This window comes from Somniosus microcephalus, chromosome 19 (assembly GCF_052327205.1).
Source record: "Somniosus microcephalus isolate GS21.2 chromosome 19, FLI_Smic_1.0, whole genome shotgun sequence".
Classification (NCBI taxonomy): domain Eukaryota; kingdom Metazoa; phylum Chordata; class Chondrichthyes; order Squaliformes; family Somniosidae; genus Somniosus; species Somniosus microcephalus.
The window spans coordinates 63,708,921-63,735,957 of record NC_141005.1 but is presented as its reverse complement, the minus strand read 5'-3'; the positions used below and the strand labels follow the sequence as shown (position 1 = coordinate 63,735,957).

Below are 27,037 nucleotides of genomic sequence, written 5' to 3'. Positions count from 1 at the left end.
CATTCTTTCAGATTTTAATCGTTGTTGGAGATTTAAAAAAAATTAAATTACTTTTTGTTACTTTTTATTTGTCTCTTTTTTCTTTCTCTTAAGCCAATCTTTCTTCCCCTCTCTTTATTTCACTTTCTGTACCTGATTTGACATTGAATTCACTATTCTAACTGACACTTCCTGGTTCAGACTCGATGCTGTTTATTAACAATACGTCAATCTGATTGGTTAGGGAGATACACAGTTGCTTGCTCTGTTCACATAGGTCCCAGATGCCCTGTAGAGGGCGCCGTGCCATTTTGATTTCTAACTTCCAGTGCAAAAGGTCATAGATATTTTGCTTATCTTTGTTTTTAGTTTTCTACAAATTTTCTTTATTCAATAGTTAACAGAGACCTTGAAACTAATGACCAGTCTAGCTGTAAGGAAATACTAATTTAAACACCAGGCTAGTTCATTTGCCTCATAAGCTAATGCTAAGCTAGCCTGAATTTCCCATCAAGCTCTCCGCCTCTTCCTTCTCCATGTTCCAACATGTCCTATGTTCCAACACAAGGGCAAGTCGAAGGAAGGTCAGGTGCCGTTTATTCACCAGCTACAGTAAATTATGGCCCAGTATGTGTGTGTGTCAGAGAGAGAGAGATAGATTGGTATGGACCAATTTCTGGTTGTAGCAGGATAGTGTGAGATAAGTGTATACCAATGCCACCATGTAGTAATCCTGATTTATGAAATTAAATAACCAGCAAGGAATCTCTTGACAATTCCCTGTTTCAAATCACAACTTATAGAAGGTAAACCTAAAAGGAATAAAAACAGGGAATAAAAATCCTTCAACCTCAGCTCTATTCTACACAGGTCCTGTCTTGACTGTCCAAAAAAAAAATCATTACCTGCTTCTCTCACCCATCAATCCCCTTAGGCAGTCAAAATGAACATCACACAATTTCCACTGACAATTAGGCAAAGCCATCCATCTGTCGGCCTCACAACTGCGTGACTCAGCACTCCCACAGATCCTCCTCACAAGGTCAGTACACAAATTAAATTTGTTCTGAATGATTTAAAACACTCCCCAGATTGAAGTGAGGCATCCAAACACGGTGAAAGAGAATCGAAACAATAAACGCAGCTTGTCGCTGGTGCTGAGCACCAGTTCCTCTGCTGAGGCGGGTCAACAGTATAAAACAATTTAAATTGCACATGTGCCGGAGCGAGACAGAGACACAACCTTAAAAACAAGTCATGTTGGAGAGATTGCCTCATCTCAAGGGTCTGGCCAGCCAAGTTCCCTCTTGGGAAAAAAAAAGTTCTGGGGATAAGATTCCCTCTTGGTGGTGGTATTCCCACTTTATGTACTAGTCACTTCAGAATTAATATATTTGCATTTAGGTTAACATGTTGAGTGTACTACTAAAAAATTTACCAATTAACTGAAATAAAACCTTGAGTAGAATCAATGTGCTTTGATGTCTCTGTGATTTGGACAGGTTGGGTGATTGGGCAGAAGCATGGCAGATGCAATATAATGTGGATAAATGCGAGGTTATCCACTTTGGTGGCAAAAACAGGAAGGCAGATTATTATCTGAACGGCAATAGATTGGGAGAAGGGGAAGTGCAACGAGACCTGGGTGTCCTTGTGCACCAGTCGCTGAAGGTAAGCATGCAGGTGCAGCAGGCGGTTAAGAAGGCAAATGGTATGCTGGCCTTCGTGGCGAGAGGGTTCGAGTACAAGAACAAGGATGTCTTGTTGCAGTTGTACAGGGCCTTGGTGAGACCACATCTTGAGTATTGTATGCAGTTTTGGTCGCCTTATCTGAGGAAGGATGTTCTTGCCATGGAAGGAGTTCAGCGAAGATTCACCAGACTGATACCTAGGATGGCAGGAATGACGTATGAGGAGAGATTGGGTCGATTGGGCTTATACTCGCTGGAGTTTAGAAGAATGAGAGGGGTTCTCATTAAAACTTATAAAATTCTAACAGGACTAGACAGACTAGATGCAGGAAGGATGTTCCCGATGGCCGGGGAGTCCAGAACCAGGGGTCACAGTCTAAGGATAAGGGGTAAGCCATTTAGGACAGAAATGAAGAGGAATTTCTTGACCCAGAGAGTGGTGAACTTGTGGAATTCTCTACCACAGAAGGCAGTGGAGGCCAATTCATTAAATATATTCAAGAAGGAGTTAGATATATTTCTTAAGGCTAAAGGGATCAAGGGATATGGGGAGAAGGCAGGGACAGGGTACTGAATTTGAATGATCAGCCATGATCTCATTGAATGGCGGAGCAGGCTCGAGGGGCCGAATGGCCTACTCCTGCTCCTATCTTCCATGTTTCTGTGGAATGGGTATATAATATTGTTAATATTGATTGCAGCCTCAACATAGACCAAACTGGTTCAGAGTCTGTCACCGCGGTAGTAAAGCTGCATCCGGAAGATGTAAAAAATAATGGGAAAAGTGTCCTGAAACATTTACAAGGTACATGGTTGTTGCACCTTCATGTACGACTTGACCATGTTATTCAAACCATTATTATTATAGATGCAGCTTTCTAACAAATCCACACCTGTACACGTGAGCTGCAAAGGCAAGAAAAGGGGCACATTATGCCAACCAGAATGCCTCTCTTGGACTGTCTGTAATGTAGAGTCAGTGCCTAACTCAGTCCTGTACACCTGCAGTCCATCCCTCAGCCCCAAGACTACATCTCAGACTATAATCGCCCTTTCTCAATACTCCAATTTTCCTCACGGCACACAGCATACCGTACCCAAGAGAGCAGAAGGCAGGCTGACAACTGCTGGTTACCCATTCATTATTCCCGGCTGGGTTATACATCATTAAGGGTTGTTCTGACTGTGTCACAACTTGGGAGCTCAACAAGTTGTGTCCAACATTGGGGAACTATATGGAGAATGCTACCACGTACCTCACCACTCGCAACACCAACATCCAGAATCAGTCTTGGATAAACTTTCCTGTATAAAGTATTCAAAACTCCTGTTGGTAGGTATAATTTTTCATGCATCAGTATCCATGAACTGGATTTATTCCTTCAGGAATTGAATAAGTACCTGAAGGAAAAAAATTTGCAGGGCTACAGGGAAAGGGCGGGGGAGTGGGGCTAGCTGAAGTGCTCTTGCAGAGAGCCGGCACGGGCGCGACGGGCCAAATGGCCTCCTTCTGTGCTGTAACCATTCTAAGATTCTATGAACAGATAAACGCACAGGTGCAACCAATGGCGGGTGGAAGGGATGAGGCTTGTGGTGGCCCTCCCAAATTATCTTTCCATGGGTTATCGCCCCCTCTCCAAATCCAGGAATTTCCCACAATGTGCCCCCAAATCTTATAATGTGGTTTCATCTCCAGATACTTGGGGTCCAAATCCCTGGATGCAACGGTCAAGAAAAAAGGGGACAGAGGTCTATCATGCCAGGTCTCTTCCCCCTTTATGTTGCCCTACGATTTCTAGGGATTCCCTTCGACGGGGTTGGGGTGGGGGGGAAGGAGAGATATGGAGCTGGGCGTGTGTGTCCGCTACAGGTGCAGACACATCGCACTGATGCAAAGGAGAGGGAAGGGCTGTGCTGTCAATCCGCCACCTTAACCTCCTGTTCCTGCAGCCAGAGGGCACCCAGTCGTGAGGGGTGTCCCATGAAGCTGACAGTGCGATCTTGCATCAGGATTCTCCTCACATCGGAAGGTTTGAGGGGGCCCGGTAGCAAACCGAAGACAGGCCTGAAGATGAGTCGGCCTTTGTGTTTTCAAATTCACTGCATATCTTGGGCCATGAGGCTGGTGGAAAGTCCTGCAGCTATGCTCCTTTTTCCTACCCAGTTTTGTGGCCCTAGGAGGAGGGAGCGGGCCTACACTGGGGCTGCCCTTGGGAGGGAAACTCAGGCACAGCATACTTCTGGTGCACTGCCCCTGTCCAGCAGAGGTAGGCCATGCTGTCTGATGAAAACTGGTGAAGAGTTAGGGTGCAGAGGGACAGAGGGGAAATAGAAGAGTGACAGCCTTCAACCATTGTTCCTCACACATCGAATGGTTCCAGTGTTGAAGGCTGCCCAAAATAAACAGCATATGACATTTAGCCAGGTGCAGTCCTCGAGTTGCCTATGCTAAAGCAGAAATTCACTGTGTGAGGAATCAACATCATCGCCAGTCTGCATGGTACTGCAGGATTGTGAGCCCAATCCTCTTACCGGGGTTAGAGCACAAACTACAGCCCCACACAGGCTGCCGTTTTAGGGTGACTGCCACATCACGAAGATAATGCATGGCCTTGAGCTAAACAAGCTTGCTCCAGACTTGCTACAGGGAGGGAGGAGTGAAAGTTTCATTGTATTTTTTTTTAACCGCTTCCAACGTTGCCACCGGGATAACAGCAGCATTAGGGAAAATATACCTGGAGCAGGGATCATTCTAGCTGTGGGATGTCCTCTCTAGAGTAATTAGGTCTCTTTTGTAACATTAAGTGAGTGCAGCTTCTCTGTTGTGGCAGATCCTTTAGCTGTTTTGTCGCAGATATTTTTTCCCGTTACACGGAGAAAGAATTTTTATTTTCCAATTTCTTTGTACAATCTAACCTCCAATTATCTAATCTACAAAAATCCAACTTCACAATTCCAATTATCCATCAGAATTTTCCCCCCCAGAAAAAGCCATACACAAGGACTTTTGTCAGTTTTCTTCTCTGAAAATCAGTCAATTTTCTTCCTCCTCGGTGGTTAAGTCTCTAAGGTTTTCCTCTTTTTGTTTAGTCATTAATGAAAATACAGCATAAATAACCATACCACACAAAACCTTCCTCACCCATCATTTTCCACCAACTAAATTGATTAAGGCTGCCATGACAGTTCTGCATCAATCCCCTTTAAAAATCCCTAAACAACAAGACCTTTCCTGGTCCCTCAATACCTCCTCTCTGGTGAAGAAGGCCCAGCAGCGCCTATATTTCCTAAGGAGGCTGAAGGGATGTAACCTGTCACCCCTGATCCTCTCTAACTTTTACCGCTGCACAATAGAGAGCATCCTGACGAACTGTATCACAGTATGGTATGGCAGCTGTAGCTACTATGACCGGAAAGCCCTGCAACGGGTAGTCAAAACTGCCCAACGCATTACCGGCACCCGGCTACCGACCATAGAGCATATATACCAGAAACGCTGTTTACGGAGGTCACGGACCATCATCAAAGACCCTACCCACCCCAGCCACAGTCTGTTCGCCCCCCTGCCATCTGGGAGACGCTACAGATGCATTCGCACCCGTACGACCAGATTTAGGAACAGCTTCTTTCCCAGGGCTGTCATCCTACTGAACTCCACAAATAAACTCTAAAGCCTGCACATCTGCCAATGCACTTTATTATGTTTATGTTAATGTATTACAAGCCAAATGAATGTTGAATGTTTAAATGTCTTAATCTAAATGTACACTCTCGGGAGCCACAAGCCTACATTTCATTGTACTGCACTTGTGCACTAACAATGACAATAAAGTTGATTATTATTATTATTATTATTAGAACTTGCATTTATATAGCGCCTTTAGCATAGGCGCTTCATAAGAGCATAATCAGACTGTTGTGGAGTATTTTAAACCAACACTCGACACAAAGTTCTCGGATCGATAATCAAGTCGTCTTTATTACACCGGTGGGGAGTTAGCCTGCTCTGTCTTAGCCAGACTTCTCCAAATTGTTACAGCAGACACTACATTTTTATACATTACAATACATATATGTCCTGCTCATTCAAAATTCATTCCTGCTACCTGATTGGACCTTGGCCCACATGCATCTTCACTGATTGGCTGCCTATGCCGCGCTGCATTAAAGTACTGCCTTTATTATCGGAAAAGTATATGTCCGTTATCCCACAAGCTGTTGTTGCACCTATGACCTTTGTTTATGCCAGATGGGGTCTCACCAACATTGTACTTCTGACTCATTGTCCTCCTTTCCTGCCTCTCTAGGCCTCTTTACTTCTAACCCATTGTTTTACTTTCCTGCCAGAACAGAACTTACATCCTCTAGGCCTATTATGGTTCAGCATCCGACTATTTGCGATTGTCTCTAAGTTACACAGTATGCAGTCGTTAATCATTCTAACACTACTGCTTAGGTTATCTCAACTGCCAGTTCAGCAATTTAGAAAAAGCTTATTACTGCAAAGACCTATTAGATTATTGGCTTTATTACACCATTCAGTGAAACTGCCAGCGATGTCAGTTTAACTCTTTCCTGCAAGACAAAGACTGACACCGAGCCAAAGAAGGAGATATTAGAACAGGTGACCAAAAGCTTGGCCAAAGAGGTAGGTTTTAATGAGTGTCTTAAAGGAGGAGAGTGAGGTGGCAAGGTGGAGAGGTTTAGGGAAGGAATTCCAGAGCTTAGGGCTGAGTGCAGCTGAAGGCACAGCCGCCAATAGTGGGATTAGGAATTTGGGGATGCACAAGATGCCAGAATTGGAGGAATGTAGTTTTGGGAGGGTTGTAGTGAAAAAAAAAGACTTGCATTTATATAGCGCCTTTCACGACCACTGGACGTCCCAAAGCACTTTACAGCCAATGAAGTACTTTTGAAGTGGAGTTACTGTTGTAATGTGGGGAACGCGGCAGCCAATTTGCGCACAGCAAGGTCGCACAAACAGCAATGTGATAATGACCAGATAATCTGTTCTAGTGATGTTGATTGAGGGATAAATGTTGGCCAGGACACCAGGGATAACTCCCCTGCTCTTCTTCGAAATAGCAGCATGGGATCTTCTACAGCCACCTGAGAGAGCAGACGGGGCCTCGGTTTTACATCTCATCTGAAAGACGACACCGCCGACAGTGCAGCACTGCACTGGAGTGTCAGCCTAAATATATTTATGTTCAAGTCACTGGAGCGGGACTATGAACCCACAACCTTCTGACTCAGAGGCAAGGGTGCTACCCACTGAGCCACAGCTGACCCTGTGAGAAAGTGGAGGAAGTTACAGAGATAGGGAGGAGCAAGACCGTGGAGGGATTTGAACACAAGGGTGTACAGGGAGCCAATGTAGGTCAGCGAGCACAGGGGTGATGGGTGAACGGGACTTGGTGCTGTTAAGATTGGGTCAGCAGAGTTTTGAATGAGCTCAAGTTTATGGAGGGTGGAAGTTGTACCATGTAACAAATCACAAAGTTACCCATAAACCTGGCTTCCACAGATCCTCTTCCATAACAGTTTATCACATCTCAGTGGGCTTCTGAACACACTGGATGATGAGTACACCCTCCTCCATATTTCATTATCTCTCTTAAAACAGTTAACTCCTCATGTTCAGAGTCCTCTTGTGACACCCCCAATGTAAATTAATAAAATGCACACATGCGGGATTTCATTTTCTGATATCTAAGACTGCGATTCCCAGGGGCCGCCTGGCTCCACATTGCAGCACGACGATTATGCTTCCTTTTGCACATAACGAGCTCTGCCCCTCAGATCTCAGCCTGCTCTCTCGTGCTCTAAGTGCTTCTGCAGCCCACGCCTCCCCTCCCGTTGCCGCTCCCTGTGAAACATCACTGGCCCTAGCCCGGTGCCTCTCACTTTCTGAGCTCCTTCAGCTGTCTGTCCTGCTCCCTGCCCCATAGCACAACGTCACAAGAAACAGAGTAAAAAAGTATTATGGAGGCAAACAAGAGAGGTAAAAACAGAAAGAGTAAGAAACGGGGAAGTGAAATAAGGAAAAACAGAAGCTAAGAATAGAAAAACAGATGTGGAGGAGCTGAAAGACAGAAGTGGAGGTAAAGAAAGAAAGGGAGGAGCAGAAGTGGAGGAGGACAGAAAAGAGAACAGAACTGGAGTAGAAAGAAAAAGAGAAAAACAAAAGTGAAGAACTTTTTGCAGACTTACCAATAACAATATCCATAGTTAGAGGACTGAGAGAGATTATGAGAACGTTTTGATGGGGAACAACCAAAAGGAGTTTAAGAAGCACTGATATAACCCACTACAGCTCCAGTATGTACAAGAGCAGGAAGCCGTCTCCAGTGAGTGAATTCCGAGCTTTATTTAAAAAGACTTGCATTTATATAGCGCCTTTCAAGACCACCGGACATCCCAAAGAGCTTTACATAAGAACATAAGAAATCGGAGCAGGAGCAGGCCATTCGGCCCCTCGAGCCTGCTCCACCATTTAATGAGATAATTGCTGATCCGAATTTGGCCTCAACTCCACTTTCCTGCCCGCTCCCCATAACCCTTGACTCCCCTGTTGCTCAAAAATCTGTCTATCTCAGCCTTGAATATATTCAATGACTCCGCTTCCACAGCTCTCTGGGGTAAAGAATTCCAAAGATTCACGACCCTCTGAGAGAAGAAATTCCTCCTCATCTCCGTCTTAAATGGGCGACCCCTTATTCTGAGACTATGCCCCCTCGTTCTCGATTCCCCCACAAGGGAAACATCCTCTCAGCGTCTACCCTGTCCAACCCCCTCAGAATCTTCTATGTTTCAATAAGATCACCTCTCATTCTTCAATGAGTATCGGCCCAACCTGCTCAACCTTTCCTCATAAGACTACCCTTCCATCCCAGGAATCAACCGAGTGAACCTTCTCTGAACTGCCTCCAATGCAAGTATATCCCTCCTTAAATAAAGGGACCAAAACTGTACGCAGTGCTCTAGGTGTGGTCTCACCAATACCCTGTGCAGTTGTAGTAAGACTTCCCTACTTTTATACTCCATCCCCCTTGAAATAAAGGCCAACATTCCATTTGCCTTCCTAATTACTTGTTAACCTTTTGTGTTTCATGTATGAGGACACCCAAATCCCTCTGTACCGCCACATTCTGTCGTCTTTCTCCATTTAAATAATATTTTTCTTTTCTATTCTTCCTACCAAAGTGGATAACTTCACATTTTCCCACATTATACTCCATCTGCCAAATTCTTGCCCACTCACTTAACCTATCTATATCCCTTTGCAGACTCTCTGTGTCCTCCTCACAACTTGCTTTCCCACCCATCTTTGTATCGTCTGCACATTTGGCTACAATACACTCACTTCCTTCATCCAAGTCATTAATATAGATTGAAAATAGTTGAGGCCCCAGCACTGATCCCTGTGGCACCCCGCTAGTTACAGATTGCCATCCTGAAAATGACCCATTTATCCCGATTCTCTGTTAGTTAGCCTATTATTTACAGGCAATGAAGTACTATTTTGAAGTGTAATCACTGTTGTAATGTAGGAAACGTGGCAGCGAATTTATGCACAGAAAGCGCCCACAAACAGCAATGTGATAACGACCAGATAACCTGTTCTAGTGATGTTGATTGAGGGATAAATATTGGCCAGGACACCGGTGATAACTCCCCTGCTCGTCTTCAAAATAGTGGCACGGGATCTTTTACATCCACCTGAGGAAACAGGCGGGGCTTCGGTTTAACGTCTCACCCGAAAGACGGCACCTCCGACAGTGCAGCACTCCCTCAGTACTGCACTGGAGTGTCAGCCTAGATTTTTGTGCTCAAGTCTCTGCAGTGGGATTTGAACCCACAACCTTTCTGACTCAGAGGTGAGGGTGCTACCGATTGAGCCATGGCTGACACTTTCATTTCAGCACTGCTGCAGAACAGGGAACAGGGAGAGGTGCAGAAACTGCTGGGGGATTGGCAGCAAGGGAGAAACCCTCTTGGGAGAGAGGGAAGATCCCCTTGAGGTGGAATAGGAGAAAAATTCTGTTGGGAGGGGAGCACAGAGGGGAAGAGATGTTGTTGGCGCCCTGGTTGGGGAGGAACACAGAGAGCAAGAGTGACACTCGCTGGGATGACAGGAGAGACAGAAGGGCAGAGATACACCATGTTTGGGGGATGAGAAAGCAAGAGAGACCATAATGAATAGCGGAGAGAAAAGAGAGAGAAAGAAAGCCTGTTGTTTAGGAAATGGACAAAGACCGGGGAATGGTGGGGGTAGTAATGTAGGTAGACAGAGATAACCTATAACAGGGAATGCAGGGAGATAGCGAGAGATACCTTATAACATGGGGAACGTGGGAAGATAACGAGAGATACCCTAGAATAGGGGAGTGTAGGAAGATAGAGATACCCTATAATAGTGGCATGCAGAAAGATAGAGAGAGATACTCGATAACATGGTGAATGCAGGAAGATAGAGAGAGATACCCTGTAATAGGGGAAAGGACATCTCTGGCACTGGTAGGAGTTGAAGGGACGATTATTGTCGAGGATTAGCAGGCCCATCTTGTAAAACACCCTAATGTCTGACTCATTATGACCAGCACCATGGGAGATGGACTACAGAGATGATTAATATATGACTAGCTCTGACCTTTCAGTATCTCACTTAATCCTTTCTTGTTTATTATTCAGAATTTCACCTTCACTTTCCCCCCAGCTTCTAACTGAATTGTGGTTTGCTTACCATTTCATTGCTATCCTTTTTACCTGGTTGCTGTTTTAAAAAAAAAAATACATATATATACTGGTTTATTATTTGTATAGAATATCGTTTTATCGTTCTGTTCCTCCGATCTTCATTTTCAAGGAATCTGCTCAGAGGAGGCACATTAATAATTGAGTCGAATGCACGTGTCACAAAATCTTATTGATATCCATCCATTTGAATAAAGCATGTCGTTGTGTTAAAACTCCTCTGCGGTACGAGTCATCACATTATCTCAGAAACACCCTATTTTTAAGAGTTTTCAAAGTTAAAAAAATATATATCATCACGGCATTCTTTGCCGTGCCTGACATTAAGGTTCTGGTTTGACAGCAGCTGACCGTTGCTATAGGAACATAAAGTTATTGGATAATCTTGTTCCTGCTCTATTAAAATGGCTTGCAGGTTGTGATACACACGCTGGGCCACAGTTGGATTACCGGCCTCCTGCTTTAGGCTTGCAGTCAAGCAACAGACTGCAATAAAACAGTTAGGTGACAGAAGTAAATTGAAAATAAACACTAAACTGAAATACTATGGTCATTTCGATATTTTTTCCTGACAAAATTCAGAGAAATTCATCTTTCTCAAATACATTTTTGGCAATTAAAAAAAAAATCAAGTGCAACTAATTGACTTTTAAATGGAACTTGTCTGAAAATGGACAGCAGGATACTTGCAGCTGTTTCATTTTCCATTAACCTCGAGCCTATTTGGATTGAAGTACAAGACAGGGACACAGCAATAAATGAGGCCACATCCTGCCGCACCTACTTAGTTCTGGAGGAGGTGAACTACGTTCATCAGCCCCAGCTTCTGATCAAGACCCTGGCTGGTAAATGGAATATCAAAGCTGACAGCCTCTCGGTGCTGCACGTCAACAGTTTTGGGCACCGGGCATTTAATAGGGGATGGCGCCAGCGTACTGGAAGTCTTCAGGCTGACGTAGCGTTCCTGAACACCCTGCACCATCATGTTGGACAACACGCCAACCTGCAGACTCTCTACTGCGCTTGATTGGCTGCTGCCTTTGCCTACAAAACAACAGTGACTGCACTTCGACAGGAATATGTTGGCTTCAGGACATCTTGAGGTCGAGAATGCCATGCAGAAATCAAGTGCTTTCTTTGCATATTTTAAAGGCAGTTTTCATCCTTTTAAAACTTAACATTTATTGAAAACTACACATAATAGAGCAAAACACATCATGGCATTGTTGTACTGCAGCTCATGTCACTGATCCTTCTCTGTGTATAAACAAAGTGTCTTGCAAGACACTGTACTGCAGCGGCACCACCCCTTCGAGTACAAAGCACTTTTAACGTAGGAAAATGCCCCAAGGTGCTTCACAGGAGTGTTATCAGACAACATTTGACACAAGCCACATAAGGGCCTATTAGGACAGATGGCCAAAAGCTTGGTCAAAGAGGTAGGTTTTAAGGAGCGTCTTAAAGAGAGGTAGGAAGGCGGAGAGGTTTAGGGAGGGAATTCCAGAGCTGAACGCCAGAATTGGAGGAACGCAGAGATCTCGGAGAGTTGTAGAGCTGGAGGAGGCTGCAGAGATGGGAAGGGGTGGGGCCGTGGAAGGATTTGAACACTAGGATGAGAATTTTAAATTTGAGGCGTTACCAACCAAATCAGGCCAGGACCCTAGAAAGGTCCTTGCTCTTCTAACAGTACCATGAGAACCACCAGAACAGGTAGACAAGGTTTTGAATTAATGCTTCATTCAAAGGGCAGCAGAGTGGATGATGCAGCACTCACTGAGTACTGCACTGGAGTGCCTGTGCAGGCGTGTATTTTACAGGGAAGCACTCAAGGATAAGGTTGCTGTAGGGCTGATGCTGTCGGATTCAGCTGGGTTATTGTAGAGCTCTAAACATTATAAAAGGAAAGACTTCCACACTTAACAGTACATCTCTATCCTTCATGATCAAAGATTTATCTGCTTTAAACCTAAGTGTTAGAAGCAGCCTGGGAAAATACATTTTGTACAGAATTCACACCTTTCAACCCACCTCTTCCCAGTTACAGGGAGAGATTGGCCAGCCTATTCCTAACAGATGGATTAACCCTTTCAACCCACCTCTTCCCACTTAATGATTATCTACAGTGGAAAATATGCTACATGGTTCTGATGATTTCTGAAACACTTCTACATGGCTCTGATAAGGACTTGTTTTGCTCCAATAGATTTTTAAGCTAAAATGCTGAGAGCAAAGGCTATCCTGTCTGACCCTGCAATGTCACCCACACGCGGCAGAGGACAGGGTGCGGATTATGACTATTTACTGCCTCCAGCACTAATACTGTGTATGGCGCACATCTCTCCGGAACTACAGCCGATAAAATGATGAAGGGCAGCTGCATTCTGCACAGTTTAAGCTTTCTGACAGTGACCTGGTTTTTGCTTCTAATGTATGATTCAGGAGAAATTGTGGAGAGGCACAGACGCCAATTCACACACGTTTGAGAGTGCGTGTGAGTACGCACGATGGAATAAAAGCACCAATACGCGGAGATGCTTCTAACTGTAGCTGCTGAAAGACAAACTGTATTTTACTGAATGTTACATAATGCAGAACGCAATAAAGGGAGGTAATTGTACACCCTCCCGGCTAACCCTGTTTATTGTGGATTTTGCTTTGAATCTGACAGTTAAGAGACAGCTTGTGCACAAACAGCTTGTGTGTAAAACTCCCCCTCACATGACTTCCTGAAGTTTCATAAACAGGAGGAGTGGGCGCTAATCCCCCATTCGTAATGCCCCCGTTCTATACAAAATGGCTGCTCACAAGCTGCAGGTTGAAGCACCTGGTTAATGGTAACATCCGCTGATGCCCTTTCAGTTCATTTGCATCGTCCTCATTTCCAAGTTACCGGAATATTTTGGGTGTCACCTACATTTCAGAGGTTACACACTTGCTCGCCCTTTGTGCTTTCTACATTGATTGAGCCAACTTTCTTTCATAGTGAAAGGGGCCAGTGTAAATAACATAACGTTACCTACGGGACCATCACAACTTTCACAGGCTGACCAGTGGGAGCTAAAATAGGGGGACCCAGCTGGAAAAGCGGGAGAGGAGCCCCCTGATGGGATACATTATGGAGTGCCCCTCTTTAAATGATGGCAAGTACCACCACCGTAAAATGGGTCCTGACGGTGAGAGAAACCCTCCGTCAATTTTCCTGTGGTGCAGAGGGTTGCTGCAGATGGCACCGCAACTGGGAGCAAGCCTGAGCTGTCGCAAGGCATCACACATCCACGCACAGGTCGCAAAACAACCAGCCACAAAGACAAGGGTCCATGATGGGAGATCCGACGACTGCAACTAAAGATGGTAATCCAAACACCCATCGGTGTCAACTCCCTTGGCCTTACATGGCTCAGCTTCACCCTACTGTACATGCATCGTGTTTAAATCAGTGTCACCCTTTTAACTCATGGTCCGCTCCAACCCTGTCCCCTCAGCACATGAACGAGCTTGACTCTCTAAAGTACAAATAGCAGCTTCAATGGACAATGCTGCCTCGAACACATCACACGCTTTCATTATTTTGGTACTCAGAAGAACTCCCTTTTCTGGAAAGGGTTACGCTTTAAAGGCTCACACCCACCTCACTGAAGATAGCTCTTACCTTGAAACTCCAGGAGAGGTCGGAAATGTGGATAGAGATGCAGCGTGGCACTGCCCTACAACGGGGAGGAGAGGGGTGGCGGAGGGGGGGGGGAAGAAAAAAAGAAAGCTTTTAAAAAATAATCCTCTGCAGCCAACATTAAAATAAAATAGTTCTACGAGAATCCAGCCACCACACGCTTCGAATGTGGCAGGAATCAGCAAAACTGCTCCTGTTGATAAGCAATCTCCTCACTGCGATCCTGTGAGTCAAAAACATTTAAAAACAAGTTAAGCATCCTTTTGACCGACACAACTGGTATCTTCGCCCACCTACGCCCCAGGAGTGCGACTGGAGTGTCGAGCAGTTTCTGTACTGTATATAGTACCTAATCCTGCATCACAGCCCTCGTCAGCACTGTAATTACATTACACACAGACTGCTTCTTTTAGCTGTCTCGAGGCCTCGCTATCGGATTGCACATCAGCAGCAGTACATAGTCACAACATCGTTCTGCTTATCCTTCAGTTAGAAAACCTCATCAATAGGGAGATGCATTCCAATGGCAGCAGCAGTAGCCAGACATGACTCAGGATATTAACCCTCCCTTTAATGAGCTAGAACCAACTACTGCACAGGCTGTTCCAGGCTGCAGGGATTAAGGCATTCCCCTCACCTCTTCCCAGTTTCAGGGAGTCACCGGAAACCTGTTCCCAACAGAGGGGATTAACTCTATCCATACCTAGTAAGTACAAAACCCTTGTTCCCAGAAGAAGGGATCAACCCTTTCAATTACCTTGCTGCAACACAGAGTGATCCCAACAGAAAGAATTAACTCTTTCTACTACTTCTTCCGACTTCCCAGCAAAGAGATGAACCCAATTTACCGAAATTGCCACAACACATCTGCTCTCAACAGAGAGGGCACATTTTCTCACACCTCGCGACCACAAAGTCTATTCCAAGCAGAGGCGATAAACCCTTTCACACATCTCTTTCCAGTTTAAGCCAGCCCCGCAGGTCATCCCAGCAGATCTGAAAAAGGTTCTAATGTGTTAAGTTACAAGATCAAACAATACTGAGGCAACAACGTTCTACGTTAAATTCTCATAAAGAACTAATGTTACTGAGAGTTTAACGTAGAACTTTGTTTTGGATCATTGTCCAGGAAGCACTTGTTTCAATCTTGGCAACATAGGTTAAGATATTCAATCACAGATTCCCCCCCGCCCCCCGACTCCAGACCCACACACACATACACAGTGTCACTAACTTTCTGTTGAGCACCACTAACCCAAATAGTGCCCTTCTCACATAGAATTCACAGCACAGAAACAGGCCATTCAGCCCAACTGGTCTATGTCGGTGTTTATACTCCACATGAGCCTCCCTCTATCGACATATCCTTCGATTCCTTTCTCCCTCATGTGTTTTTCTAGCTTCCCCTTAAATGCATCTCTGCTATTCGCCTCAATTACTCCTTGTGGCAGTGAGTTCCACATTCTAACCACTAACCACTCTCCGAGTAAAGAAGTTTCTCCTAAATTCCTCACTGGATTTATTATCAAATCAAATCAAATCAAATCAAATCAACTTTTATTGTCATTGTTAGTGCACAAGTGCAGTACAACGAAATGTAGGCTTGTGGCTCCCGAGAGTGTACATTTAGATTAAAACATTTAAACATTCAACATACATTTGGCTTGTAATACATTAACATAAACATAACCATAATAAAGTGCATTGGCAGATGTGCAGGCTTTAGAGTTTATTTGTGGAGTTCAGTAGGATGACAGCTCTGGGAAAGAAGCTGTTCCTAAATCTGGTCGTACGGGTGCGAATGCATCTGTAGCGTCTCCCAGATGGCAGGAGGGCGAACAGACTGTGGCTGGGGTGGGTAGGGTCTTTGATGATGGACCGTGACCTCCGTAAACAGCGTTTCTGGTATATGTGCCGGGTGCCGGTAATGCGTTGGGCAGTTTTGACTACCCGCTGCAGGGCTTTCCGGTTACAGTAGCTACAGCTGCCATACCATACTGTGATACAGTTTGTCAGGATGCTCTCTATTGTGCAGCGGTAAAAGTTAGAGAGGATCAGGGGTGACAGGTTACATCCCTTCAGCCTCCTTAGGAAATATAGACTATCTTATATTTATGGCCCCTAGTTTTGGACTCCCCACAAATGAAAACATCTTCTCTACATCTAACCTATCGAACCCTTTCATAATTTTAAAGACCTCTATCAGTTCACCTCTCAAACTTGTCTTTTCTAGAGAAAAGAGCCCCAGCCTGTTAGTCATTCCTGATGGTTGTACCCTTTCAGGTATGGGATCATTCCAGTAAATCTTTTTTACACTTTCTCCAGTGCTTCTATCCTTTTTGTAATATGGAAATTAGAACTGTGCACAGTACTCCAAGTGTGGTCTAACCAAGGTTCTATATAAGTTTAACATAACTTCGCTGCTTCCGAATTCTATTCCTCTAGAGTGCTTTGCTGGCATTTTTTACGGGTCTTGAGCGTCACTCTTAAGAATGTTCCACTATGCAATGATGGGACGCAAAATAATGCCTATGATTCACCTCATGGTGATCTCCTGATCTCAACTATGCCAACTTGGAGAGTTACCACAGAGACTATATAAAAAAAAGGGAACAACTATTCGATTGATATAGTTCTACAATTTTAATCATTGTTCTTTGGACGCTGAGGTAGCATCACTCCAAATAACACTCCCTCACCTTCTCTTACAGGAAAACAAGAGAGAATGATGCAGAATCTAAGTTCTGTTCACATCCTATGGCCGGGCAGACTGTGAATCACGGCCTTTGGCAATAGCAGGTTTTGGAGAGAGCCAAAGATGAAAGTCAGATGGATCAATTCACCCCAGGCCATACTATATAGTTGTTGTTGTATCCAACAACAACTTGTATTTATATAGCACATTTAACGTAGTAAAACGTCCCAAGGTGCTTCACAGAAGTGTTATCAAACAAAATTTGACACCAAGCCACATAAGAAGATACAGGAAACTTTGGTTTATCCGGAGGTTAACTGTCCGGAATGCTCGAGCCACCAGCAAAAATCAGGAGCCGTTTCGTTAAGTTTTTTTTCTTTTCGTTGCTTTTTTTTCACCAGTCAGGCTCTGCAAGGTCTCGTTGAAGCTGTTGCTAAGCTACAGAGACGCTTGGAAGGTACGGCCGACTGTTTAGAAGCTGTTGCTAAGGGTTTGTTGCCAGATACGGAGCTCAAAATCTCCATATGTTTCAACATTAGCGCTGGTTTGTCCGGCAGTTTTGATGGGACGGCAACAGCTCGGTCCCGTTGGTGCCGGATATCACAAAGTTTCCTGTATTCGGGCAGATGAGAGGTAGGTTTTAAGGAGTGTCTTAAAGGAAGAAAGAGAGGTGGAGAGGCAGAGAAATTTAGGGAGGGAATTCCAGCGCTTAGGGCCTTGACAGCCGCCAATGGTGGAGCGATTAAAATCAGGGACGCTCAAGAGGTCAGAATTGAAGGAGCACAGAGATCTCGGAGCATTGTTAAACACTTAGGGACAAGGAGAAGCAGTGCAGATAACTTTGCTCTGACGTATGAGAAGGAAGGTGGCCTGGGCTTCTTGCTTTCTCTGAAGTACCGTGAGCTTCAGTTGAATTGTTGAAATATTTTAATAGATATATATATGAGGAGTTATTATACATATATATGGAATCAGACAGCACTGAGGTTTGGTGCTCATGTGAGTCAGTGAGTGAAACAGAAAGGTGGATTGATGTTAACACCAATAGTAAGACTTTTTAAGCTACATTTGAAGTAACTGAACTGTTGCAGAATAAAAAGATGTTACAAGAGGGATCTTTTTAACATAAATATACCAGAAATGGTCAATTAACTCTTCACATCAATCTTTGTGAATAAAGCTAGTGGACAGATTCCAGAGCCAATCAAATTGGCTTAGACGTGTATGACATACACAGAAGTAATTAGTGAGTGCTATGAAGAAACTCAAAGCATTAAATGCCCACAGGGCACCTGGATCAGATACAATACAGCCTCATACTTTTAAGGAAATTAACACTTTGGTTTATCAATACTACTATGTCATCGTTGTCCTGAAGATTAATCTCTTGCTCCTCCTAAACTTCTTCTCCACCCTGTATCCTCACAGTGCTGAGAGTGAGCTCACCGTCAGTCCCAGACCAGTAACTGTAAAACTCCTTCCCAATCTAATTGTTCCCTTCATCTTACAACCTACAGGCTTTTCAAACTCAGGCTTTGTTTTTCCTAATCATTACTTCTTGATTTACCTCATCTTCACTCTAGCTCTTTCCAATGGTTGGCATTCTCCTGCACTATGGGCCCTGGTCCTTCACCCAGGTTTCTCTATAATAATAAATAACATTAAACACTGAAGCTCAATAATTACTTAGGCTGCAACACAAGAACTGCAGGATAGCAAATATATTCCCCAAATTCAAAAAAAGGTTAAGACATATCGGCCTAGAAATTCAGTGGGCTGCGCCACCAGTTAGCGCCCAAAGAGGGCACTTAGTGGCTTTAGCGCCACTGGCCACACCTCCCGCGATATTTAGCGGGGCGCTAATGGCGACGTTAGCCTGTAGCGCTGCGCCGCCACCGATGACATCATCGGTGTGCGCAGCGCCCCGCTCCCGCCCCGATCACCATATTTGGTCGCGCCCGCCTCTTTAACGCCGGTCGCAAATCGCGACCGGTTCACAGGGCCTACCTGTGGCGGTAGTGGCGCAAGTTAAGGTGGAGGTGCGGGGCGGCTGCTTTTTCGGTGGCCGCCTGCCAGCACCTCTGTCCCCGGCCTCCTAAACGCCCCCCCCCGCGGCATTGCCGGCTGTTTCCCGAGAGCCCGGCACTTCTCCTTGGTGCCGGGCTCATTTGCCAGCACTCGCGAGCGGGGATCGCGCTGTTGCAGGCACCTCCCCCTTAACAGTGGGAGGAAGGCCTGCAGTACCGCAGCGTGCCATGCCGCAGCGTGTGGCGCTGTGGCCCTTAGCGCGGCGATATTCAGTGTGAGCGCCCCAAGCGGGGCGCGGGGAGCCTCGAGTAGCGGCCCGCTTCCGTTTGGGGCGCTGAAACTGAATATCGGGATGGCGCTAGTGGCTCCGCTCGCAGCGGTAATTCCGGCGCCCAGGCGAGCTTGGCGCCCCAAACGGGGCCCAACTGAATTTCTAGGCCATCAACTGAGAAATTTGACCAGTTAGTCTAACATCAGTAGTAAGGTTAATTCCTCAAGAGCATTTAGTAGGATGCTATCGATGCACATATGAACAGTATGGAGGCCATAGTAGGCATAAGTCAGCAAGATTTTACAAATAGATTGCCCTTCACAATTCTACTGGAATTCTTTGAGGAGCTAACTAAATTAGTGAGTAACAGGCATCCAGTGGGTATAATTTTTTTTCCGACTTTCCGACAACATTTGACACATTTCCATGTGCAAAGCTTTTAAAGAAGATCATGGCTCATGGAACTGGTGGCAAGTTAGCTGGAGAATTGGTTTGGCAATACAAAGCAGAAGGTAATGATAAAAGGAAGAAGCTCTGTCTGAGGACCAATACTAGGATCATAGGGAACACTCTGGGTCTCCAGCTGGTCACACCATTCACCAACAATATGCAGAAGGGTACTTCTAATCATATTATTACATAGAATTTACAGCACAGAAACAGACTGGTCTATGCCAGTGTTTATGCTCCATACGAGCCTCCTCACACCCTATTTCATCTAACCATATCAGCATATTCTTCTATTCTTTTCCCTCATGTACCTATCTAGCTTCCCTTTAAATGCATCTATGCTATTCACCTCAACTACTCCCTGTGGTAGCAAGTTCCACATTCTAACTACTCTCTGGGTAAAGAAGTTTCTCCTGATTGGATTTATTGGTGACTATCCTATATTTATGACCCCTAGTTTTGGACTCCTGCACAAGTGGAAACATCTTCTCTACATTCTTATATTGCAATAATTATAATATTGCTGATGACAATAAGCTAGGTGCTCAGGTGACTAGTGACAGACCTATTGATGGCATTCAAAGGGATCTGTACTAACTAAGCGGGTTGGGTAAAGAATGGGTGAAGCAGAATGATTTGAATGTGAAAGGGTCACTCAAAGCATCCAGTCAACGTGAACCACTTAAAAAGATAAACCAAGTACTGGGGTACATCTTTGGAGTATTTGATGACAAGCTGAAAGCAGATTATTTTGTACAACTGATAGGTGAGACCATATTTAGAATATTATGGAATATTGGACACACTTCCTTCAAAAAGGTGCGTGGAAGCAAACTCAGAGAAGAGCAACAAGGATGAATTTAGAACGCAGTGCTCGAAATTGTGAAGAACGACTCTCAGGATAGATTTGAAAACAGAGCATTGAGAGGTTTTTCAAAACAAGAAGAATGGATAATGTTGATGTAAACAGGTTATTTAACGAACTATGAATAGAGATACAAGCACAAATCTGCTGATTCTCAAGGAAGCCGAGAAGTTAGGTGTGCAGAACAGACTTTTTGAAAGCAGTTAATGTTGTATTGATCAAACCCTTTTAAAAGTAACCTGATGATTGTCTGGTTAAGAACAGCATTAAAGAATATAAGTATAGATATAGACAATCAAATGCCTTGTGGAACATGTCTCCAGTCCCGTGGGCAGCGTGGAAATGTCACCTCTGGAATGCAACTAGCCCAGCTCAAGTAACATTACATCGACATCCTGGAATTTTAGTTTGATTGATTACCTACAGGGGTCAGGGAGAGGTTTCACAGTTCCAGTGAGTATTGAACTCCCACAGGGAATTAAACTGGGAGAGTCCATGACTGTGTGAACAACATGCAATCTGTTATGTGGCATTTTGCATGGTGTAAACTATAGAAGGCTGGAAATTATGGTCAGCGGTGTCGTGCTATGAAAGCTGTAAAGTCCGCGCCTCAATGATACACGGACTTCGGGAGAACAGTTTAACAGGTACTTTACTGAACAAGAGGCAGCTGGAAACTGAAACTACAGAAGCCTGCTAGGGCCTTTTATACAGGGGTGGTCACTGCCGGTACTGCAGTCTAAACCAGTTATTCCCTTAAAGATAAATACACAACAATTCCTCCCCTTTTAGATAAACAGTACATAACATTCATTTAACAACTAAATAATAACTAATTACAATTACAATTTTCTCAGTAATATATACATCAACTGAAATAGTCATTTATAAGTTCAGTCTTTGAGGAGGCTTCCTGATCCGGACTGGATAGCGCCTTTCTTGAGTATCCTGTTCTGGCGGTGAAGTCAATTCTGGCTCATTGTCATTGGTTGGTTCGTCAGCTTCCACTACCCCTGCTTCTGAGGTAGACGCAATCTGTACTTCAGGCTCATTACCAGGTGCACATGCTTGTGGTACAGGTTTGGCTCGTTCCTGTGACTCTAGAATCTGGTCAGCATGGCGTCTCACGATGCTCTCTCCAACGTCCACTGTGTACATTAGTGGTCCCTGCTGTGTGCATATCGTGCCTGGCTGCCATTTTTCTGTTCGGTAGTCGCGGGCCAAGACTGGTTGCCCTATCTTGAAGCTCCTGGTTGGCTTCTCATTTATGTGCTGGAACTGCTTATCCCCAACATCTCGTCTTATGTTTGGTTTGAGCAAATCCAAGCGACATCTTAGTCTCCGGTTGAAAAACAGTACGGCTGGAGTTCGGTTGGTTACTGCATGTGTCGCATTCCGGTAAGCAAACAGGAAGTTATCCACCTTGTGTTGCAGTGGTATGTCGTCATTATACATTGCCTTTATGGCCTTTTTAAAGGTCTGAACAAACCTCTCAGCCAATCCATTTGTGGCTGGATGATATGGGGCAGATGTGTAATGTTTCACCCCATTATTCTTCAGGAACCTCCGGAAATCCTCAGACACAAACTGTGGGCCATTGTCGGAACAGATCTGTTCTGGCAACCCATTCCTGGCGAAGATGGTCCTTAGGACTGCAATAGTTTTCTCCGTGGAGGTGGAGGACATTTTAATGACCTCTGGCCATTTCGAATGGGTGTCCACAGCGATTAGAAACATTGAGTCCATAAATGGACCAGCAAAATCAATGTGTACCCGTTGCCATGGAGATGAGGGCCACTCCCATGGATGTAGCGGGGCCTGTGGTGGAGCGTTTTGGACCTTCTGGCATCCTGTGCATCTCTTGGTCATATCCTCGATTTCTTTATCGATTCCCGGCCACCACACAAACGCCCTGGCTAGGCTCTTCATTTTTACCCCTCCCAGATGACCCTCGTGAAGCTCATTGAGTACTCTATCTCTCAACTTGGGTGGAATTACCACTCTGGATCCACACATCAAGGTTCCCCAGCACACTGACAGCTGTTCCCTCCTTGGCGAGAATGCTGGCAACAGTGAGTCGCCATATGCTGGCCATCCCTTCACCATCAAATCATAGACCCGAGAGAGTGTCGGGTCATTTCAGGTTTCCTTCTCAATACTTGCATTTGTAACAGGCAAACATTCGACTATGGTCGCATGGAATATCTCCACAGGGTCCACTGCAGGTGCTTCTTCCGCCGTAGGCAACGGTAGGCGCGACAGCCCATCAGCATTTCCATGTTGTTTCGTACCTTTGTACTCTATGTCATACTGATGTGCCCCTAGAAAAAGTGACCATCTTTGCAGCCGTTGCGCCGTCATCATCGGAACGCCCTTCTTTGGGTTAAAAATTGAGACCAGGGGTTGATGATCAGTCAGTAGGGTGAATTTCTGCCCGTGCAGATAGTGATTGAACTTCTTCACCCCCCACACCAGGCTGAGGGCCTCCCTGTCAATCTGGGCGTAGTTACGCTCGGCTGAGGTTAGCGAGCGCGATGCAAAGGCTATTGGCCTCTCTGAACCGTCACGGAGTTTGTGTGACAGCACCGCTCCAATGCCGTAAGGTGACGCATCACATGCCAACTGAATCGGTAGTGTTGGGTTGTAGTGGGCCAATACTTCTTTTGAAGTGATTTGGCATTTACATTCCTGAAAGGCACGCTTACACTCATCACTCCATTTCCATGTTACACCAGTTTGAAGGAGGGCGTTCAGTGGGTGCAGAATTGTAGATAAATTCGGCAAGAACTTATGGTAGTAGTTCACCAACCCGAGGAACGACCTCAGTTGCGACACATTTTCTGGTGCTGGAGCCTTGACTACAGCCTCAATCTTGTCCGGCGACTTATGCAACCCTTCCTCATCAATCATGTGGCCACAATACGAGATTTGTCTCCTGAAGAACTCGCATTTGGGACGGTTGGCTCGTAGCCCATATTCCTGCAATCTCGTGAGCACCTGTTCCAGGTTGGCAAGGTGTTCATTGTCATTTTCGCCCGTAACCAGGATGTCGTCCAAATTACACTGGGTCCCCGGGATCCCTTGCAGGACTTGTTCCATTGCCCTCTGCCACATAGCCGGGGCCGATGCTACCCCAAAGACCAGTCGATTGTACTGGTAAAGGCCTTTGTGAGTGTTTATCGTGAGGTATTTCCTAGATGCTTCTTCCACCTCCATTTGTAGATACGCTTGAGCCAAGTCAATCTTTGTAAAACGTTTCCCTCCAGATAGTGAGGCGAAAATATCTTCTATCCGCGGAAGCGGATACTGTACTGTGTGCAGGACTGGGTTCACAGTCACCTTGAAGTCCCCACAGATGCGAACCTTCCTTGGCTCCCCAGGCGTGCTGCTCAATGCTTTCTTCATTACAGGAATGATGGGTGTGGCCCACTCGCTCCAGTCCACCTTAGACAGCACCCCCGAACGCTCCAGACTCTCCAGTTCAGCTTCCACAGCTGGGCGTATCGCGTATGGCACCGGTCTGGCCTTGAAAAATTTTGGGGTTGCGTTATCCTCATCTTTATGGTTGCCTTTACTCCTTTTAGAGTCCCAAGTCCTTGTTGGAACACCTCTTCCGCGTCAGATAGAATTTGTGACAGACGCCCAGGTGCGACGTCATCATCTTTTTTGTCAGTCACAGTTAGTGCCAGAATGGAATGCCAATCCAATTGTAGTCTTCGGATCCATTCACGTCCCAATAATGGTGGTCCTCCATCTCGTAGTATATACATGTATAGTTTTTGTGTTTCCTTTCCGTTATATTCAACTGGCACCCTTATTTTTCCTCTGGGGTAGACCTTTTGCCCCGTGTATGTCTTCAATACAATGGATGTGTCCTTTAAGGGTATGTGTGAGAATAGCCACTCATAGTCTCGTCGATTCATGACGGTTAGGGCTGATCCTGTGTCCAATTCCATCTTCACTGGGGACCCTGCTATCATGAGGGTGACCCAAATGGTTCGGTGATCTTCTTTTGCGATCACGTTGTGTAATTTTAAACAACTTAGTCGCCTGCTCCCGGAGTCCTTATCACTCTCCTGATCTTCGGAACTACTATCTGTCAGTTTCTTTACTTTCCTGTACTGTTCCTTAGTAGTTCTTGTCGTATTGGTCTTCTTTCCCGACCTGCAGACTCTTGCTATATGTCCCATTTTCCCACATTGCCTGCATATTTTGTCTTTAAACCAGCAGTCCTTCTGCTCATGGGTTGTTCTGCCGCAGCGATAGCACTTTTCGGCTCCATACGCCATTTCGTTAGCGCTGTAATCTTGTGGTTTCTGTTGTATTTCCACAGCTCCCCATGCTGCTGCTTCGTAGGATACTACCACGCTGAAAGCCTGTTCTAGCATCAGGTCCATTTTTGAAAGTAGTCGTTTCTGGGTTCCTTCACTCTGGAGCCCGCAGACAAACTTATCCCGTAAGGTGTCTGCCAGTCCTGCTTCAAACTGGCAGTGCTTCGATAACTTGCATAGTTCCGTAAGATAGTCAGCATTGCTCTCATCTTTGTGCTGGTTTCTTTTATGGAACTTGAATCTTTCTGCTATCAGCAGTGGTGTAGGGCTGAGGTGTTCCTGTAAGATATGAACAATCTCCTCAAAAGTTTTCTCCATTGGTTTAGCTGGGGTAATTAAATTCCGCAATAGGCCGTACGTATTCGCATCCATCAGATTTAATAATACCGACGCTCTCTTTCCATCGGCCACCTCATTTGCCTTGCAGTACACTTCGATTCTTTCTACATACATGGTCCAGTCTTCTACCTCGTTGTCGAAAGCAGTGATAATGCCACTTTTCGGCATCTTGGGCGATTTTAAATGGCACCTCCCGCGCTTTTGCTTCTTCCCCAATGGAATAAAATGGCGCCTCCCGCGCTTTTGCTTCTTCCCCAATGGGATAAAATGGCGCCTCCCGCGCTTTTGCTTCTTCCCCTTACTGCCACGCTGCTCCTAGCGTTCTACGGGGTAATGGCGGCGACCCGCAGCTTGGGCGCGTCGCTTTCCTTCCCCCCCCCGTTTGGTTTCTCTCCGCTGTCCTGTTCTCGAGCACCGACCGCGCCCTGTGCGCTCCACCCTCTCTCTCTTGTTTTCTTTTCCCGGCGATGCTACGCGGCCCGATTTGTAGAGCCGCTCGATCGAGCTTGAGCCCGCCGCAGTCCGGAAAGGTCAGCGCGCTACCTGCTACCAGCACGATTCGCTGGAACCACAGTCTCTCCCGCAATTCTCCAAACACCGATGGATTCTTTGGGCGGTTGCCCTCGGTCGACGCCCGCTGCTCAGACTACGACCTTCCAGGAACTTCCTTTCAGGCGAGATCCCCGTGAGATGATGCCACACTGCAGGTGAGTTCGAACTTACTTGTCGCCACTGTAAAGTCCATGCCTCAATGATACACGGACTTCGGGAGAACAGTTTAACGGATACTTTACTGAACAAGAGGCAGCTGGAAACTGAAACTACAGAAGCCTGCTAGGGCCTTTTATACAGGGGTGGTCACTGCCGGTACTGCAGTCTAAACCAGTTATTCCCTTAAAGGTACATACACAACAAAAGCTTCATTCCTTTCTTTGCTATTTTAGCGGAGGAGTTAACCATAGGTTAAATAGCAGAGAGAGGGATTTGATACCAGCATATTTGACATTCAGATGAAAACATAGCCAATAGTAATTTCTAGCATATATTGTTCAGTACGCTATATAAAACTAGATGTTCTGTCCACTGACCATGAATAGGCTCAGCAAATGTAATGTACAGTATTACATTGCATATTCCATAGTGTATTATATAGCAAAGCATATTGCATACTGTGTACTGCATATTGTGTCATGTATTAGCATACATGACAAGCATATACTATATTAGCATATTATGTACCTGTAGTGTGTATAATATAACTTATATTACAAGCTGGTGAATGGAATGTATCACATTTATTTCTCAATAACGAATCATTTAGTGATATTTTAGCAAAACCTATTGCATGAAGTGTCACGTCACTGAGACGGAAGCTTCTGGCAAAAGAGTTAGTCATTTGAAGCAGGTATTGTCAGCATGCATGACACCCATCAGACAGGCATAATAATTACACTCTGGAAGAGGTTATATGAATCCACGTAGAGGCTCCTTAGGGGGTGAAGGAGAGACTTTAAACAACGTTAAGAACCACAATGTCAGCTAACAGTGGGCAGATGTTGTAGTCCATCAAAGGCTATTAGGAGTGGGTAGCGGGGTGGGGGGGGGTGGCGGGGGGGAGAAGGGGACAGTAAAATCTTCAAAAAAGCCAACAGAGATGGGTGGAGTTGGGCTGGAGGAGGTGCTTGAACAGCAGGCTGTTGAAAGTGGTGAGTTCGATCATTGAGTAGCAGGGGTAGACCTGGAACAAGAAGAACAACGGCAGTGGTTCTGTGCCCAGTCCAGTGTGGTGGATGCTTGCAGAGTTTCAATTACTGGTCAGAAGACTTGAAGAGGCGATGGAGATGGCATCAGCCTGGATGGTTAAGCAAAGCTGCAAAGGAACAACAATAAACCAGTGCAGAAAAAGTGACCAACATCCTGCCCTTGAGTCCTTCAATTGGTTGAGCTCCAATTATCCCAGATCT

The 27,037-nt window shown here is 45.3% G+C and overlaps 1 protein-coding gene across 1 annotated transcript in view; it reads right to left on the bottom strand.

The window, feature by feature from the left end:
* LOC147104530 (uncharacterized) overlaps positions 1-27,037 on the bottom strand; it is a 190,816-nt gene that overhangs the window by 64,263 nt on the left and 99,516 nt on the right. The window contains exon 4 of the mRNA XM_085961913.1: positions 14,077-14,131. Within this exon, the coding sequence (XP_085818039.1) occupies positions 14,077-14,131 (55 nt within the window). The remainder of the gene's footprint in view (positions 1-14,076; positions 14,132-27,037) is intronic.